Below are 16,633 nucleotides of genomic sequence, written 5' to 3' on the forward strand. Positions count from 1 at the left end.
CGTTAGCCTCAAACTTTTGAGAACCCGGCCGGGTTCAATCCCGGCCCTCTGTGTGGGTTTACTCCGGCACGCCGGTTTCCTCCCATACAACAAAAACGTGCAACATTAATTGGACACTCTAAATTGCCCAGGTGTGTGATTGTGAGTGCGGTTGTTTGTGTCTATGTGCCCCGCGATTGGCTAGCAACCAGTTCAGGGTGTACCCCGCTTCCTGCCCGTTCACTGCTGGGATAGGCTCCAGCACTCCCGCGACCCTTGTGAGGAAAAGGGGCTAAGAAAATGGAAGAATAGTTACAATACCACGTCAGCATTGTGTCAAGCAGCTCCATCCTCAGCACCCATCTACCAATATACTCTCTCTCTCTCGCCTCTGGACATGTCCATACCATTGAAGTTTGCTCTCTCGAACCTTGTCTCCAAAACATCTAACTTTGGCTGTCCCTCTAATGAGCTAATTTCTAATCCTATCCAACCTGGTCACTCCTGGAGAGAACCTCATCATCTTTAATTCTGCCACCTCCAGTTCTGCTCTGGATTGTTGACTCCAATATTTGAAATCATCCACCCTCACTATCTCTTCTCCCTGCAGCCTTCCCCCTCCATCCTTCTCATTAACGCATGTTGCTAACAGATACAGTGAAGAAAATAAGTATTTGAACACCTGGCAATATTGCAAGTTCTCCCACTTGGAAATCATGGAGGGGTCTGAAATTTTCATCGTAGGTGCATGTCCATTGTGAGAGAGAGAATCTAGAAATCACAATGTATGATTTTTTTAACGATTTATTTGTGTGATACAGTTGCAAATAAGTATTTGAACACCTGAGAAAAACAATCTTAATATTTGGTACAGTAGCCTTTGTTTGCAATACAGAGGTCAAACGTTTCCTGTAGTTGTTCACCAGATTTGCACACACTGCAGAGGGATTTTGGCCCACTCCTCCACACAGATCTTCTCTAGATTAGACAGATTTCTAGGCTGTCGCTGAGAAATGCGGACTTTCAGCTCCCTCCAAAGATTTTCTATTGGGTTTAGGTCTGGAGACTGGCTAGGCCACGCCAGAACCTTGATATGCTTCTTACGGAGACACTCCTTGGTTTTCCTGGCTGTGCGCTTCGGGTCATTGTCATGTTGAAAGACCCAGCCAAGACCCATCTTCAATGCTCTGACTGAAAGAAAGAGGTTGTTTCCCAAAATCTCACAATACATGGCCGGGGTCATCTTCTCCTTAATACAGTGCAGTCATCCTGTCCCATGTGCAGAAAAACACCGTCAAAGCATGATGCTCCCACCCCACATGCTTCACAGTTGGTGTTCTTGGGAGGTAACTCACCATTTGTCTTCCTCCAAACACGGTTAGTGAAATTATGACCAAAAAGTTCAATTTTGGTCTCATCTGACCACAAAACATTCTCTCATGACTTATCTGTATCATCCAAATGGTCATTGGCAAATTTAAGATGGGCCTTGACATGTGCTAGTTTAAGGAGGAATGCCTTCCGTGCCATGCGTGATTTCAAACCATGACGTCTTACTGTATCACCAACAGTCACCTTGGAAACGGTGGTCCCAGCTCTTTTCAGGTCATTGACCAAATTCTGTCGTGTAGTCCCTGGCTGGTTCCTCACCTTTCCAAGGATCATTGAGACCCCACGAGGTGGTTTCTTGCATGGGGTTCTACTCAGACTGAGATTGACCGTCATGTTTAGCTTCTTAAATTTTATAATGAGGACTCCAACAGTTGAGCTTTTTTCACCAAGCTGCTTAGCAATTTCTCTGTAGCCATTTACAGCCATGTGGAGTTGTACAATTTTGTCTCTGGTGTGGACAGCTCTTTGGTCTTGGCCATGTTACTTGTGTTTTACTGATTGTATGGGGTGGACAGGTGTCTTTATGCAGCTCACGACCTCACAAAGGTGTATCTGATTTAGGATAATACATGGAATGGAGGTGGACTAACAGGTTTTTGAGGGTCAGAATTCGAGTTGATAGGTGTAAATACTTATTTGCAGCTATATCACACAAATAAATTGTTAAAAAAATCATACATTGTGATTTCTGGATTCTTCTTTTTAGATTATCTCTAACAGGTCTTTGAGGGTCAGAATTCTAGCTGATGGACAAGTTTAAATACTTATTTGCAGCTGTGTCACACAAATAAATCGTTAAAAAAAATCATACATTGGGATTTCTGGATTTTTCTTTTTAAATTAACTCTCTCACAGTGAACATGCACCTACCTACAATGAAAATTTCAGACCCCTCCATGATTTCTATGTGGGAGAACTTGCAATATAGCAGGGTGTTCAAATACTTATTTTCTTCACTGTACTTACTTCTGTCCTGAGTCTAGCTTCCACTACTCTTTCCCATAACTTCACTGTGTGGCTCATCAACTTATTCCTCAATAGTTACCACAGCTCTGCAAAATGCCTTTGTCTTAAAAGTGGGAACAATGACACTTTTCCTCCATTCTTCAGGCATTTTCTCACCTGCTAGTATTCTGTTGAATAAGTTGGTCAAAAACTCCATGGCCACCTCTCCAAATTGCTTGAATACTTCCACAGGTATGTCATCAGTACCAACTGCCTTTCCATTTTTCATCCTCTTTCGTGCCCAATTTTCCCCTTACTAATCATTGACACTTTCTGGTCCTTCACACATGCTTCTGGATTGTTTGAGGTACAGTCACATACTTTTAACATAGAATGCCTTGCAAGCAGACAACAAAATGTTTTGTGACCTAGCAAGTTAGTTCTAGCAGGTATGCTTTACGTAAATATGCCAACATTCTGTCGATACATGCTCTAATTTTTGGTGTGTGTGTGTGTGTGTGTGTGCGCGTGTATGTGCGTGAAGTAATTTCACTACAATAAAGTAATTTAATTACAGTCAGTTAGTACCCATTATTTCTGTGATCTCATGTTAGTTTCACCAGACGAGAATCCATGACCTTAATAGAGAATGCATTTGTTGAAAATATTCAGAATATAGTACATGAGTGCATTCAGGCTTAGGGTTAGGAATCACTGATCGGTGGTTTTACATTAGGGGTGCCCAGACTTTTTTTTTTTTACCCCAAGATCTCATTTTCAAGCAGCCAGCCTATCCGGATCTACCGACAGAACCGGGGGGTGCATAAGGACGCTGTCATTATAAACCACATTGATGGGCTATGTAAGTACTGTAACATTTGTAATTATGAGTATACCCCTTTAAGATCGGAGGGAGGTGGTGTTAGGTAAACTAGGGAGGAGAGTGTGTGGCCGAGCAGCAGGTCGTTGTTAGTGAAAGTTCCATGTGCTGCTGAAATGTTCATTAATCCTAGAGAACCCAAGACATCCAAATCCTCTTTTAAAATTTTATATGCTCACTAAATTATTCAATAAGAATCAAAGGATCACAAAAACATCAAATTTGGAAAAATTTACTAATTTACTTCCGGTTTAGAAAATGGGTTACATATGACCCAGTGGGCCTTAACTACCAAAAAAACAATGCATTTAATGCAGACACATGTGAAACGTTGGGCTTTAAGGGTAAAAAGACTAACTGTGGTTAGTCATTATGTTCATACAGTGGGCTCTTAATTACGTTGGGTCATATGTGACCCCATGGGTTCTCTCGGATTAAACATCGCCTAAAAGAACCCAGTGACTTTTCCTTTTAGTTTTTTACAGTACGTATGTAAATTGTGGCATTGGATGTAGCAACAAGTCATCTCTCACTCATTGAATCACATTGCAAAATGCCACAAACTGAATAGTTGTTTGTAGGGTCTGTAGGGTTTTAATTAGCTTTTTTTTTTTTTTTGTGCAACACATATCTGTGCAGAGACCACATCAGTGGTGCGCAATTGTGCACGCGCACAGTTTAGAGGGAACATTGGCCAACATTGGCCTTTTTTTTTTTTTTTTTGGCACCCCGTCACACGATCGACCAAAACTGACTGACCGACACATTGAGCACCCCTGGTTTACACTATTTACACTGCAATGTTAGTTTGGCCTGACTAGAAAACATGACCTGAATAGATATATAGAATACTTTTGTCGAAGGTATTCAGTATACAATACATTAGTCTTCTTCTTTTCCTTTCAGCTTGTCCCGTTAGGGGTCGCCAAAGTGTGTCATCTTTTGCCATCGTAGCCTATCTTCTGCATCTTCCTCTCTAACCCCAACTGCCCTCATGTCTTCCCTCACCACATCCATAAACCTTCTCTTTGGTCTTCCTCTCGCTCTTTTGCCTGGCAGCTCCATCGTCAGCACCCTTCCACCAATATACTCACTCTCTTGCCTCTGAACATGTCAGAACCATCGAAGTCTGCTCTCTCGAATCTTGTCTCCAAAACATCCAACTTTGGCTGTCCCTCTAATGAGCTCATTTCTAATCCTATCCAACCTGCTCACTCCGAGCGAGAACCTTAACATCTTCATTTCTGCTACCTCCAGTTCTGCTTCCTTGTTGTTTCTTCAGTGCCACCGTCTCTAATCCACACATCATGGCCAGCCTCACCACTGTTTTGTAAACTTTGCCCTTCATCATTGCAGAGGCTCTTCTGTCACATAACACACCAGACACCTCCTCCAGCTGTTCCAACCTGCTTGGACCCGTTTCTTCACTTCCTTACCACACTCACCATTGCTCTGGATTGTTGACCCCAAATATTTGAAGTCCTCCACCCTCACTATCTCTTCTCCCTGGAGCCTCACTCTTCCCCCTCCACTTTTGTCATTCACGCACATACGTTTTACTTCGGCTAATATTCATTCCTCTCCTTTCCAGTGCATGTCTCCATCTTTCTAATTGTTCCTCTGCATGCTCCCTGCTTTAACTCCATATCACAATATCATCTGCGAACATCATGGTCCAAGGGGATTCCAGTCTAACCTCATCTGTCAGCCTATCCATTACCACTGCAAACAGGAAGGGGCTCAGAGCTGATCCCTTATGCAGTCCCACCTCCACCTTAAATTCTTCTGTCACACCTAAAGCACACCTCACCATTGTTCTGCTGCCATCATACATGTCCTGTACTATTTTAACATACTTCTCTGCCACACCAGACTTATGCATGCAGTACCACAGTTCCTCGCTTGGTACTCTGTCATCGGCTTTCTCTCGATCCACAAGGACACAATGTCGCTCCTTCTGACCTTCTCTGTAATTTTCCACTAGCATTCTCAAGGCAAACAATGCATCTGTGGTACCCTTTCTAGGCATGAAACCATACTGTTGCTCGCAGATACTTACTTCTGTCCTGAGTCTAGCATACACTACTCTTTCCCATAACTTCATTGTTTGGCTCATCAACTTTATTCCTCTATAATTCCCACAACTCTGAACACCGCCTTTGTTCTTAAAAATGGGAACTACAACACTTTTCCTCCATTCTTCAGGCATCTTTTCACCCGCTAGTATTCTGTTGAATAAGTTGGTCAAAAACTCCACAGCCATCCCTCCAAATTGCTTCCATACCTCCACCGGCCACTGCCTTTCCATTTTTCATCCTTTATAGTGCCTTTCTGACTTCCCCCTTACTAATCATTGCCACTTCCTGGTCCTTCACACTTGCCTCTGCAGCTCTTCCTGCTCTCTCATTTTCTTCATTCATCAACTTCTCAAAGTATTCTTTCCATCTATTTAGCACACTACTGGCACCAGTCAACACATTTCCATCCCTATCCCTAATCACCCTTACCTGATGCACATCTTTCCATCTCTATCCCTCTGTCTGGCCAACCTGTAGAGATCCTTTTCTTCTTCTTTCGTGTTCAACCTAGTGTACATGAGTACATACAGTAATTGAACAAGTAACTGAAACATTGACACATTGCTCCATCTTGTGAATGGATAAATGATGGCTTTACACAATCGGGATTCTTGGGACCAATGAGTGATCTTAAAAAAAATAATAACCAATCACTGATCCGATTGTCTGTCTCAGATATGTTGTCTGTCCAACACTGCTAACCAGTTTTTTTCCAAATAACTTGATTGGCAATCAGATTTTAACAGTAGTACAGTGTGCCCTTGCCCATTTGCGGTTCACCATTCGCGGTTCCACATATTCGCGGATTTTGGTCTCCCGAGTTTTTTTTTTTTAAATTTACCATATTTTCACATATTTTCCTGTATTTTCATGTATCTTCCCAACCGTAAAGGTCTTAAATTGTCCTAAATAGACGACACCCCACATTAGACATGGCGCCTGACAATGTGGTGCACCTTATGTGCAAACTGAGTTCCATCCATTCATCCATCCATTTCCTGAGCTGCTTATCCTCATGAGGGTCACGGGAGTGCAGGAACCAATCCCAGCTGTCATCGGGCAGGAGGCAGGTTACACCCTGAACTGATTGCCAGGCAATAGCAAGCCGAATGGAGACAGACAACAGTCACACTCACAATCACACCTAGGAGCAATTTAGAGTCTCCAATTAATAGATGTACACATGTGGGAGGAAACCAGAGTGCCCGGAGAAAACCCACGCAGGTACGGGGAGAACACGGAAACTCCACACAGGTGAACCTCGGCTTTGAACCCCAGTCCTCTGAACTGTGAGGTGAACGGTCCATGGCTGTGCCGCTGTGCCGCCCAGACTGTGTTTCAACATTGTTGCAAATGTTGTGCGACTGGGTGGAAACAGATTATTCCATATTTAATCCCATCAAGAAATCAAGATGACTGCAGTTGTTGTAAGACGTGCTTTCAGACAAACTACTAAGAAGCCATTCAGCATGTTTGAAATGAAAATGCTGCTGGCAGCACGTTGCATGAAAATTTATAAATTAATATCACATTTTATGTTGATGTTCTGCCATCTACCAGCATGATATGGTCATGATGTTACGGCCGTTGAGCAATGAGCGATGGGTCAGGTGTCCGTCATCGTGCCGAGTCAGCTGCCGGGCCGCCAGCAGCAGCCATCCGAGACACGGCCCATGGGAGCAAATGAAAACTTTCCAGAGCGCTAGACTTATTGCAGCTTCTGGAGTGCGCAAAAGGAAACCTGCTTATGTCTTCGGCAGAATATATGGAAGATCAGATATGAGAAGCAACATCCACATTTTACACAAATGGCCAGAAGATGCTGAAGTGATATTTAAGGGGACAGCATAATGATCACACAGTGGAAAGTGTGGCACTGCGCACAATTTCTGGCTCAAGCATCCAGGAGAAAATAGCCCTGAAGTGAATACCTGATATGGTCACTTGTACACAGTATTATGCAAATACATGCAATACATCTGTCCAATATTTCACCATTTATATCACTGGTTCCAAAATTAGTGATGTAAATTTTAATTTGGCTGACCACTCTTTCTTTTTCTTTCTCCAGTTCCCTCCAGTTTTCAGGGATTTACCTCCTGAGATGTTTCATCGCTCATGTAACAGGAAATGCCCAGTTAACAGACACCTCTCATAGCTGATTATACACTCACTTTGTGTGAAAAGTTGGCTATTGGTTTCATCTGACATATTTTTTTAGGTTTTTCTTGTGCTCTCTCAAGAAAGAAAAATCATAATAAATGTAAAAATTTGAAGACATACTCAGCTTGGTTTCATTTTGTGAATCTGGAAAAAAACAAAACTTTTCAACCCTCACAGTCCCAAACCTTCCTGATTGACTGAGCTACTGCCACCTATTGTCACTACAAAGTTGCATATCATCAATATTTTCTGCATCTTATGTAATACATCGAATCTATCAGACTTTAATGTCCCAAGTTAGGATTCATGTCGCAGCTAAAACGTGTGGACAAATGATTAACATATTTACAAACAATGTACCGTATTTTCCGCACTATAAGGCACACCTAAAAGCCTTTAATTTTCTCAAAAGCCGACGGTGCGCTTTACAATCCAGTGCGCCTTATATATTGATCAATATTGAGCCTTTTAATGCAGCTCCATCTAATGGATAGATAATGTAACCCCAGCCTCTACTGTAGCGTCTATTCTATGCGCCTTATAATGTGGTGCGCTTTATATATGAAAAAAGTTTTAAAATGGACCGTTCATGGAAGGTGTGCCTTATAATGCGCTGCGTCTTATAGAGCGGAAAATACGGTAGATAAATTTGAAATGTGTTATAAACTGAGTTGCAGTATTCGATTTTATAGCCTGTCACCATGTAAAAATGAAGACACAGATCAAACCATCAAAGTTTTACTAGTTAGGAATATAAAAAAAGTCAAAATCAGCAGTTAACTGCAGTCATAAGTTTTTATAGAAAGTAGTGTTAAAAGGGTCAAGGTCATTTGACAAAAAATCCTTTGTCCTCGCATAGCTATCACTTCATAAAAGGTAATTAGACAGTGGGCTTGTTTCCTCTAAGTTTATCTTCACTAGAATATGATTAAGCATATATCTAGAATCAGATTACCAAAGAAAATGGCCATGACATGAAACATATCAGAACAGTGTTCAAATTAAAAACATCCCTTATGAGGAAAACGAAAGATAAATCCTAGATGGGCTAGATCAAGATTAGATAAGACACGAAGCTACTTGCATGTAGTATTTTACTAACCACTTTGTCACGCTATTCACGGGAATCCATACATGCACATTTTGTACGAGTTCCTCGAGTAAATAAGGGCTTTTTGTTGGATCCAATCTTTTTATGTAGTTGTTCACATTACAACGAAAATGTGACTTCTACACTGGTCAAAGTGAATCAGTGATTTCACATGCATGTGCACAAAACAGGACATAGAATTACTCATGCACATTAACACGAGGTGCTGTCTTTTCGTGAGTAAATATGGTCCTTCCCATCGGTGTTGTCATGAGGCATTTATGGCAATTTCAAGGATTTTGTGCAACTGCAGAGAACATTTTTATTATATTTATCACTTCTAAAGCCTTTTTAATTTTCAGCATTGACTGTTTTCTGCTCCTTTTTCTGCTGTTGCCTTTGTGGCATGTCTGTTTTGTTTAACAATTATGTTTGATGGCATATAGTTTAAAAAAAAGCACGACTTGAGAGTCCATATTGCATTCGCATCAGACACAAATCTCATTTATCTGGCATATCTCAAGAACTGGTTTGGATATGACACTATAATTGCAAAAAAATCTGATACATCACACTGGGCAAAAAAATCTGAATTGACCTGCTATATAAGTATAACCGTTTGATTGGCCACTTCTAAACCTTCATTTTTGTTTTCATTTTTTTTTCATGCCATTCAAAAGTTGACCTGATGGTGTGTTTTGGATCATAGCGCTGCCGAAAAATCAAACATCCTCCTTCAGGATATTTTGAAATAGAGGAGATTTCAATGAGGTGCCTCAGACCATCACATTATACAACCCTCAAAACAGTATACGGCCAGAGAATGTTATGAAGATTAGATGTCAAAATTTGTTGATAAGCAAGAGTATTTAATCAGAAATTAAACTGGGAAGGCCATCACATCCTTTTTACATTTAGTTGACTCTCAATATTGATTGGATCGTATTGAAACTGACAAGCTATGTTTGCATCAGGTAGAAGGAGCTGCCCAATAAATCCAAATTTAGCATGCAAAACTTGCTAGGGTTGAGGTTATGTTCACTGAGTGTATGGCTCCAATGAGTGAGTCACAATTTCTCTTCTTTTTTGGAATTGCATAATTCAGACTTTCCCTCATCTCAATGTTAACTTGGTTTGAGTATTCTCATAACCTCCTTGCTTAACTCTGCCAACAGAATTGGCTTACTTCCCCTGTTAAATATGAAGTTATCTTTTTCAATCAATGGTTAAAACAAAAATACTAATTCAGTTGGACATACTGTGCTGTATGATAAATTAGTCCTCCGCAAGACCTCAGAAGTCAGTGACATGCCTGGTAGGCCAGCCATGCACTGTGTGAACCCTCTTTACTGAAATGCATATACAGTATACTTAATCCCATGATTGTCAGGTTTATAATCAGATATGTACTGGTCATGTCACAGCATTTTGTGTTTTACTTTCATTTACATCAGTTAACAACACTTTTTTAATGTGGTCCTTGTTTGTGCATATTATATAATGTGTACTTTATTGAGGGCAAGCATAATTTCTTCAGAGGACACTGTAATTCATACTTTAACTGTCAATAAAGTTTTAAGAGGCCAAAGAGCATTTTAAAGAATGACGGTGCAATCACATTTTAAAAAATGATTATTTTATGTGCACGTGCTTTGAACACCGACCCCATAAAATTTAACAATGGTTAATTTTTTTCCCACGCAATTCTTTTTCCTACTATTATTTGGCAGTTGCCAGCAGGGGATAAAGAGTAGTGGGCCGGGCTATTTGGTCACCATCATCTTATTGGATAGTTTAGAGAACAGGAAATGATCCACTTCACTAAAATCCCGGAACTATGGGCTATCGAGGACACGCATTCAGTTGTCTCTCAAAGTTGACTGGGCACAGATAATTATCTTCTGCCGTCAAATTTCCAATATGTCTACCGTCATGGGAACAACTGCTGAACCTCCTGCTGTCTGCCTCTCAGAATCCACCATCTGCTCTGGTGCTAACTGCCTTGTTCCAACCAGTGACTTTAATGCATTGCTGGGTCTAGTATTGAGCACTGTGCTCACTATCATGCTCGCTATGGTCATGTTTTCCATGGGTTGCACTGTGGATGCCCAAAAACTTTGGGGACACGTGAAGAGACCATGGGGCATCATTATTGGTTTTCTCTGCCAATTTGGCATTATGCCTTTTACCGCCTTTGCCTTGTCAATTGCTTTCAATGTGTTACCTGTTCAGGCCATTGTCATAATTATCATGGGTTGCTGTCCTGGAGGCTCCGGTTCCAATATTATTTGCTACTGGCTAGATGGAGACATGGACCTAAGGTAAGCAGCTGCTTACTTACTTGCTTGTGCATTAGAGATATGTTGGCTAAAAGTAATTCATTACTGCGCGGTATTATGAACGTGTGATCCTGTTGTCATCACATTGATTACCAGCCAAAAAGCAATCACATTCACCCTTTTGAGTTTCTACAGTAAAATGTAATAAGAAAAGCTTGTAGCTGATAATTTCCATCTCTTCAGTATCAGTATGACAGCCTGCTCCTCCATTGTGGCTTTGGGAATGATGCCACTATGTCTTATCATATACACCTCTATCTGGACTTCTACAGACACCATCCAAATCCCATACGACAGTATTGGTAAATATACTGTACAATAGGTTTTGATTCCTGGCAGACAGATCTTAATCCTTTTGAGTTTTTTTTTTTAATTTCAAAAAGACATTGAAATTGTGTTAATTTAATTCTCTTTGTTTATGTTGTCAGGCTTGTCTTATTTTTCGGTCTGAGAGTGAGTAGGAGGAATTAAAAGACATCCAATTTGGCTTTCCTCAGGTATCACGCTTGTGGCACTCCTTGTCCCAATTGGTGTTGGAATGTATGTTAAACGTAAATGGCCCCACTTGGCTAAAAAGATCCTCAAGGTACGAATTTGCATTGTGCTAATGTCTTCGTACCCATTCAAATCTACAAATTGGTATTTTCTGTATGTTTGTGTGTATGTGTGTTCTGTCCAGGTTGGGTCCATTACTGGCTTTGGTCTCATTATCATCATTGCTGTGGTTGGTGGAATTCTTTACCAGTCTTCCTGGACCATTGCCCCTTCCCTTTGGATAATCGGAACTATCTACCCCTTTATTGGTTTTGGCCTGGGTTTCCTTCTAGCCCGCTGTGTGGGTCAACCATGGTACAGGTAAGGTGTTAAGTAACATGACAAACTGTTTCTAAATATGGCCAGAGTGGTGAAAAATATGTTGTCAAATCTTCAGGTTGTCTGCTGTATTTCTGTTGCACTGATTTTATTTGTATTTTTTTTATAGGTGTCGAACAATTGCTTTAGAAACTGGTTTTCAGAACTCTCAGTTGTGTAGCACCATTGTCCAGCTCTCCTTCAGTCCCGCTGAACTGGAGGTCATGTTTGCATTCCCCCTTATCTACAGCATCTTTCAACTGGTGGTGGCTGTTCTCTTTGTAGGAGGTGAGTTCCGGGCTAGACTAGATGTTAATGCAAGTGAATTTGTGATGCAGTGTTTTGTTTCTTTTAGAGTCATGATGTTAATGAGTCAACATTAACCAAAAATGGGTGCATACATCCTAACAAGCTTCAGCTTTTGTCAACAACTTGTTTTAGAGCAATGTGTGAGGCAAGCCCTACCTTTAAATTAATCTGTCTCTTTGAGCAAGTAATCGATTTGAATTGTGAGGGGACATCCTTTGAGTGGCTCCACAGGTAGAAGTTGGGATTTGGTGGTAGAAATGTAATTTTTTGTTTTTTAGACAATACACAATATTAACAATTTTTACATATGGTACCACCTTTATATGAAAAAATGGCCTGCGAACAACTTGCATAGAAGGAAAACTACAATACTCTCGAAGCATTGGATATGTTATTTTAGTTACAATTGGAGTCTAAATTTTTTTGTCTTGTCCATTATATTTGCCGTTTTTTTTTCTTCTTCAGGTAAAGCTAATAGGGTCAGTAATGACTAACCCATAGGCCAATGAAATAATTTGAATTATGCCAGCCAAGACCATTCACAGGTGTTGAAATGGTTCATTAGAAACTGCCCGTTCTTCTGGACAAAGGTTGAGCAGGGAAGAGAAATCTCACACTATGAAGAATAGGCAAGGTGTTTATTTATGCACACATAATTACTCTGTACTAAATATAAAACATCCATCCATTTCCTTAGCCGCTTATCTTCACAAGGGTTGCGGGAGTACTAGAGCCTATCCCAGCTGCCAATGGGCAGGAGGCAGGGTACACCCTGAACTGGTTGCCAAACAGTTTCAGGCCACATGCAGTCATATAACGTTCAAAATCACAATCATACCTCGGGACAGTTTAGAGTGTCCAATTAGTGCATGTGTTTGGGATGTGGGAGGAAACCGGAGAAAACCCACACAGGCACAGGGAAAACATGCAAACTCCACACAAGCGGGGCCAGGATTTGAACCCCAGTCCTCAGAAACGTGAGGCCAACACTCTGTAGCTGCTCCACCGTGCTGGCAATATAGAACACACAATTAAAAAATGGGAAAACAGCATGTCCCTAATACGGTGATCACTGGTCAGTTCTGTAGCTGTAACATAAAATTACAAAAAATGCAGCGCATATGGTAGGCCATTCAGTTACAGTGAAACCAAGGACAATGATCAAGGTTCATGACAATAAAATGTGTCATCAAAAGATATAGGAAAATACCTTCTCTGTTCCTGGCTTGAGCAGTATTTTTTTACATATGTGAGACTAGGAAAACAATTAAATGTCATGACTGGAAGGGAGTGAGGGAAGGATTATACACCATTTTACTGAGAAACATTATTGTCTTTAATGGAAAATTCAAAAGATAATCCCCCTCTTTGGTTACAGTTTTAGAAGTATCCATTACACATTTTACAACCTTAGTCTTCAAGTTTATAGTGACCCCGTGGATAAATGTCAGGTAACTGAAAAGATGTTGAGGTTCAAAATAATTGCATTTTACTCCACAGGATACCAAGTGTATAAAAAGTCATGTGGCCTGGGATCAGTTGAAACAGACAGTGACTCTCCCTCATTAGAAGATGGCTATGCAGAACGACCAAAAGAGAAGCGCTATTATGTGGAAAACACCGCTATTGAGTTGAATGAGGATTGTGTTGATAAAGCCAAGGCTGATCATTTTGACAAGAACACCCAGCTCTGAGATTATGCCTCTGATGACTTTGTATTTAACAAAATGTTCTCCAGAAGCAGGGGAACACTGCTGAAAAACACACCACACTGCAGACAAGGGACAATTTAAGTCTACAGTATTTGAAATTTTGAGGGAACCTCTTATTAGCAGGTGGCCCAAATGAATGGTGAATGTTAGTGTTTTTGTCAAGGTACATTTTTCATTCTCAGAAAAAATGTCGCGGTGATGTGATCAGTGTATGCTAATTATAAAGACTGATCTCAGCTGCAAGCACACAGTAGTAATAAGTCACAAATGTGGCGAAGGCCAAAATATAGCATATACAGTATATATACTAAAACTCAGCGAAATGAGTAAAATCAGTTTGCACATATAGTTAAATAAACCTGTGTCCCAAACTTTAATGTTTTTTTTTTTTTTGGGGGGGGGGGGGGGGTTTAGGGGTGAGTGAGGGCGAGTGAACAATCATAATTTATTTATTGCATTATAGGAAAAAAAAGCTTCTTGTTTGACTCAATGTATACCTCATATTTGTTTGTAAATTCACTGCTCTATTTTTCTGAGCAATACTGATGTTCCCTTCTCATGTATTTGTCCATATTACACTGTGAACATGCAATGAATGTACAACATCAACAATGCTTTTCAAACAAAGGAATACCGAAACTACTAAGTGGCCATTTGAGTACGGAAATGTTAGCCAATAAACGACTTGGACATCATCAAACGAATCTCTCTTGTGGAATAATATTTGTCTCAAAAAGATTCATATCTTAACGCTTTCAATTGCAGCTAGAGTGTTCATCACAATATAGTATCTTTTGGAGCTGCCTGCGTTCAACAGTGACGTCCTGAAATACTGCCGTATGCTGCGGCCACTGTCCATGTGTTATACCTTTAACATTTGGACAAGCATTGATTTCACGATTGAGACTTTGTGACACGTTCTGACTCATCTTGGTCCATGGAATCGTGTTCATTAGTTTGAGTGTAAATATGACAACAATAAGCACACCCTTCTCTCCGTTCGCTTTGCCCCGCCTCCGGAGTAGAGATGCATTAAAAGCTCCTGTGTTCAATGTAACTAGTGCCTGTGGGAATTTTCTTTTTTAGAAAATAAAAGGAGAGTGTTTTTTAATGGGTGTTAATGCCAGCATTTTTACGTAATAATCCCAAATAACAACCGAAAGTTATTACTGACAAAACAGACGTAAAACCAACCTCCTATGGAAAATTGAAATTAACGAGGAAGCCTGAACGCAACGGTAGTCTTTTGGCAACACTAATGGAAGAGCAGCAGCGAGGATTTTGTAAGTTACGCGAATGATACACGCGACTACTTAAATGTTTTCTTGGGTATTACATTGCTCAAGAGCAACCTAAGTAAAATTAGGGATGTCTATGGAAAGGAAATTATTGCTAGATTAAAGTAAGTGTCAACTCCTTCCTCTTCTTCAAGTTGACCGTTATCATTGTGGCCCAACTGATAGAAAATGTGCTTGACAAATAACATTGAAATAAAAAAAAAAAGTCACCACGTATTCAATCATTCTGTCACTGATGTTCCAGTAATCCTTCCTCGTGCTTAAACACGAGAGAAGTCTTGACAACGATGCCTTTGAACAACTCAACCGCGGTATTGTATTACGCAATTAAATACTGTTCCAAATGTACATTATTGACTATGACGTTTGAGTCTATCAAAGTGGAGGGAACAGAATAGAACAATACTCCCCAACGTCGTACTTTCTTTCAATCGTTGTATTTGTATACATTTATTTTTAATTTCACTGTTGTGCACTTATACATGCACAGACTACGTTGTCCAGTTATTTATTCACCCAAAATAATAAAGACAGGATGTACACAAACAACCCGGTGTTTGAACAAAGGGTTATTTTGTCGTGACCTAATGCAGTTTGCACCACTGACAATGATTGAGTAGGCCAGTGTTGTAAAAGTGAATAAAATGTTTTAATGTTGCGAAAAGACATCTTTCAATATTGCGCCACATACTTTCTTGGCCATATAAAGTGCAGAAAGTAAGATGGGTAACTACTGTAACTTTTTGGGGAGTGTATTAATACATGGAGGCTCATTATATATGAGAAATTAAGATAATTCTCCTGCCTCTCTCTAGATTTTGTTTGCATAGATAGACAAAAAATATATTTGTAATTAATAACTGAACTGTGGCATGTGGAAGTCACATAAAATTAGATTATCAATATTTATGATACCATTACCATTCTGGACATGTATGCTTTCACAATTTGTACTTTGAACAAAAATTTTGAAGTGAAACCTTCTGACTTAGTACGGCCTATAAACATTTGTAATTTCGTTTGTGGCAGCCGTGACCAAATGTAATGAACATGACAGTACCGGCCGGCATGGTGTAGCAACTGGTTAGAGCATTGGCCTCACAGTTCTGAGGACTGGGGTTGTAATCTCAGCCCCGTCTGTGTGGCGTTTGCATGTTCTCCCCATACCTGCATGGGTTTTCTATGTGCACTCCAGTTTCCTCCCACATCCCAAAAACATGGATTAATTGGAAACTCTAAATTACCCTAAGGTGTGATTGTGAGTGCGGCTGTTGTCTGTCTCCATGTGCCCTGAAATTGGCTGGCAACCAGTTCAGGGTGTACCCCGCCTCCTGTCCAATGACAGCTGGTAAAGGCTCCAGCACTCCCAGGGCAGTTCAGAAAATGGATGGATGGATGGATGACATTACCGAAATTTCTCGTGTATAATGTGCATTTTTTTCCCCCAAAAAATTGCCGAAAGTAAATATCCATCTTATACATGGGTATAGAGGAAAATGTGTGTGTGTGGGGGGGGGGGGGGATCACAAATGCACCATCTGACAAAGCTGTACACTTTCATTGTAATGTGCCACTTGTGAAAATGATGTAGCTTAC

At 40.4% G+C, this 16,633-nt stretch overlaps 3 protein-coding genes across 9 annotated transcripts in view; all 3 read left to right on the top strand.

Moving 5' to 3' along the window:
• The window catches only part of gtpbp8 (GTP binding protein 8 (putative)), a 42,905-nt gene extending 32,086 nt beyond the window's left edge, over positions 1–10,819 (top strand). For 3 of the 4 annotated variants that reach the window (XR_009798083.1, XM_061841112.1, XM_061841113.1), the window contains one exon: positions 7,346–7,556. Coding sequence is in view for 3 of the 4 variants with exons in the window: in XM_061841112.1 (XP_061697096.1) it covers positions 7,346–7,436 (91 nt within the window). In the remaining variant the exon portion in view is untranslated. Of the gene's footprint in view, positions 1–7,345; positions 7,557–10,759 lie in introns of those variants that run through there. The other variant, XM_061841114.1, reaches the window with a different exon arrangement.
• On the top strand, positions 7,674–14,105 carry slc10a2 (solute carrier family 10 member 2). The gene is made up of 6 exons (XM_061841110.1): positions 7,674–10,848; positions 11,050–11,168; positions 11,364–11,452; positions 11,546–11,721; positions 11,849–12,006; positions 13,528–14,105. The coding sequence occupies exons 1-6, from the start codon at positions 10,448–10,450 to the stop codon at positions 13,719–13,721; spliced, it is 1,137 nt and encodes a 378-aa protein (XP_061697094.1). The 5' UTR covers positions 7,674–10,447; the 3' UTR covers positions 13,722–14,105.
• A 56-nt stretch (positions 14,106–14,161) lies between these two features.
• Positions 14,162–16,633, top strand: part of si:dkey-3d4.3 (ras guanine nucleotide exchange factor F) — a 77,012-nt gene continuing 74,540 nt past the window's right edge. For all 4 annotated transcript variants that reach the window (XR_009798093.1, XM_061841203.1, XM_061841204.1 and 1 more), the window contains exon 1: positions 14,162–15,022. The gene's annotated coding sequence lies outside the window, so the exon portion shown is untranslated. The remainder of the gene's footprint in view (positions 15,023–16,633) is intronic.

The sequence above is a fragment of the Syngnathoides biaculeatus genome, chromosome 14, assembly GCF_019802595.1.
Source record: "Syngnathoides biaculeatus isolate LvHL_M chromosome 14, ASM1980259v1, whole genome shotgun sequence".
In the NCBI taxonomy this organism is placed as follows: domain Eukaryota; kingdom Metazoa; phylum Chordata; class Actinopteri; order Syngnathiformes; family Syngnathidae; genus Syngnathoides; species Syngnathoides biaculeatus.

Excerpts from the sequence above, each read along its gene's own strand:
- slc10a2 (XM_061841110.1), top strand. The coding sequence starts at position 10,448 with ATGTCTACCGTCATGGGAACAACTGCTGAACCTCCTGCTGTCTGCCTC. Across the intron at positions 11,453-11,545 it reads TGGCTAAAAAGATCCTCAAG|GTTGGGTCCATTACTGGCTT; the intron begins GTACGAATTTGC and ends TGTTCTGTCCAG. Across the intron at positions 12,007-13,527 it reads GGCTGTTCTCTTTGTAGGAG|GATACCAAGTGTATAAAAAG; the intron begins GTGAGTTCCGGG and ends TTTACTCCACAG.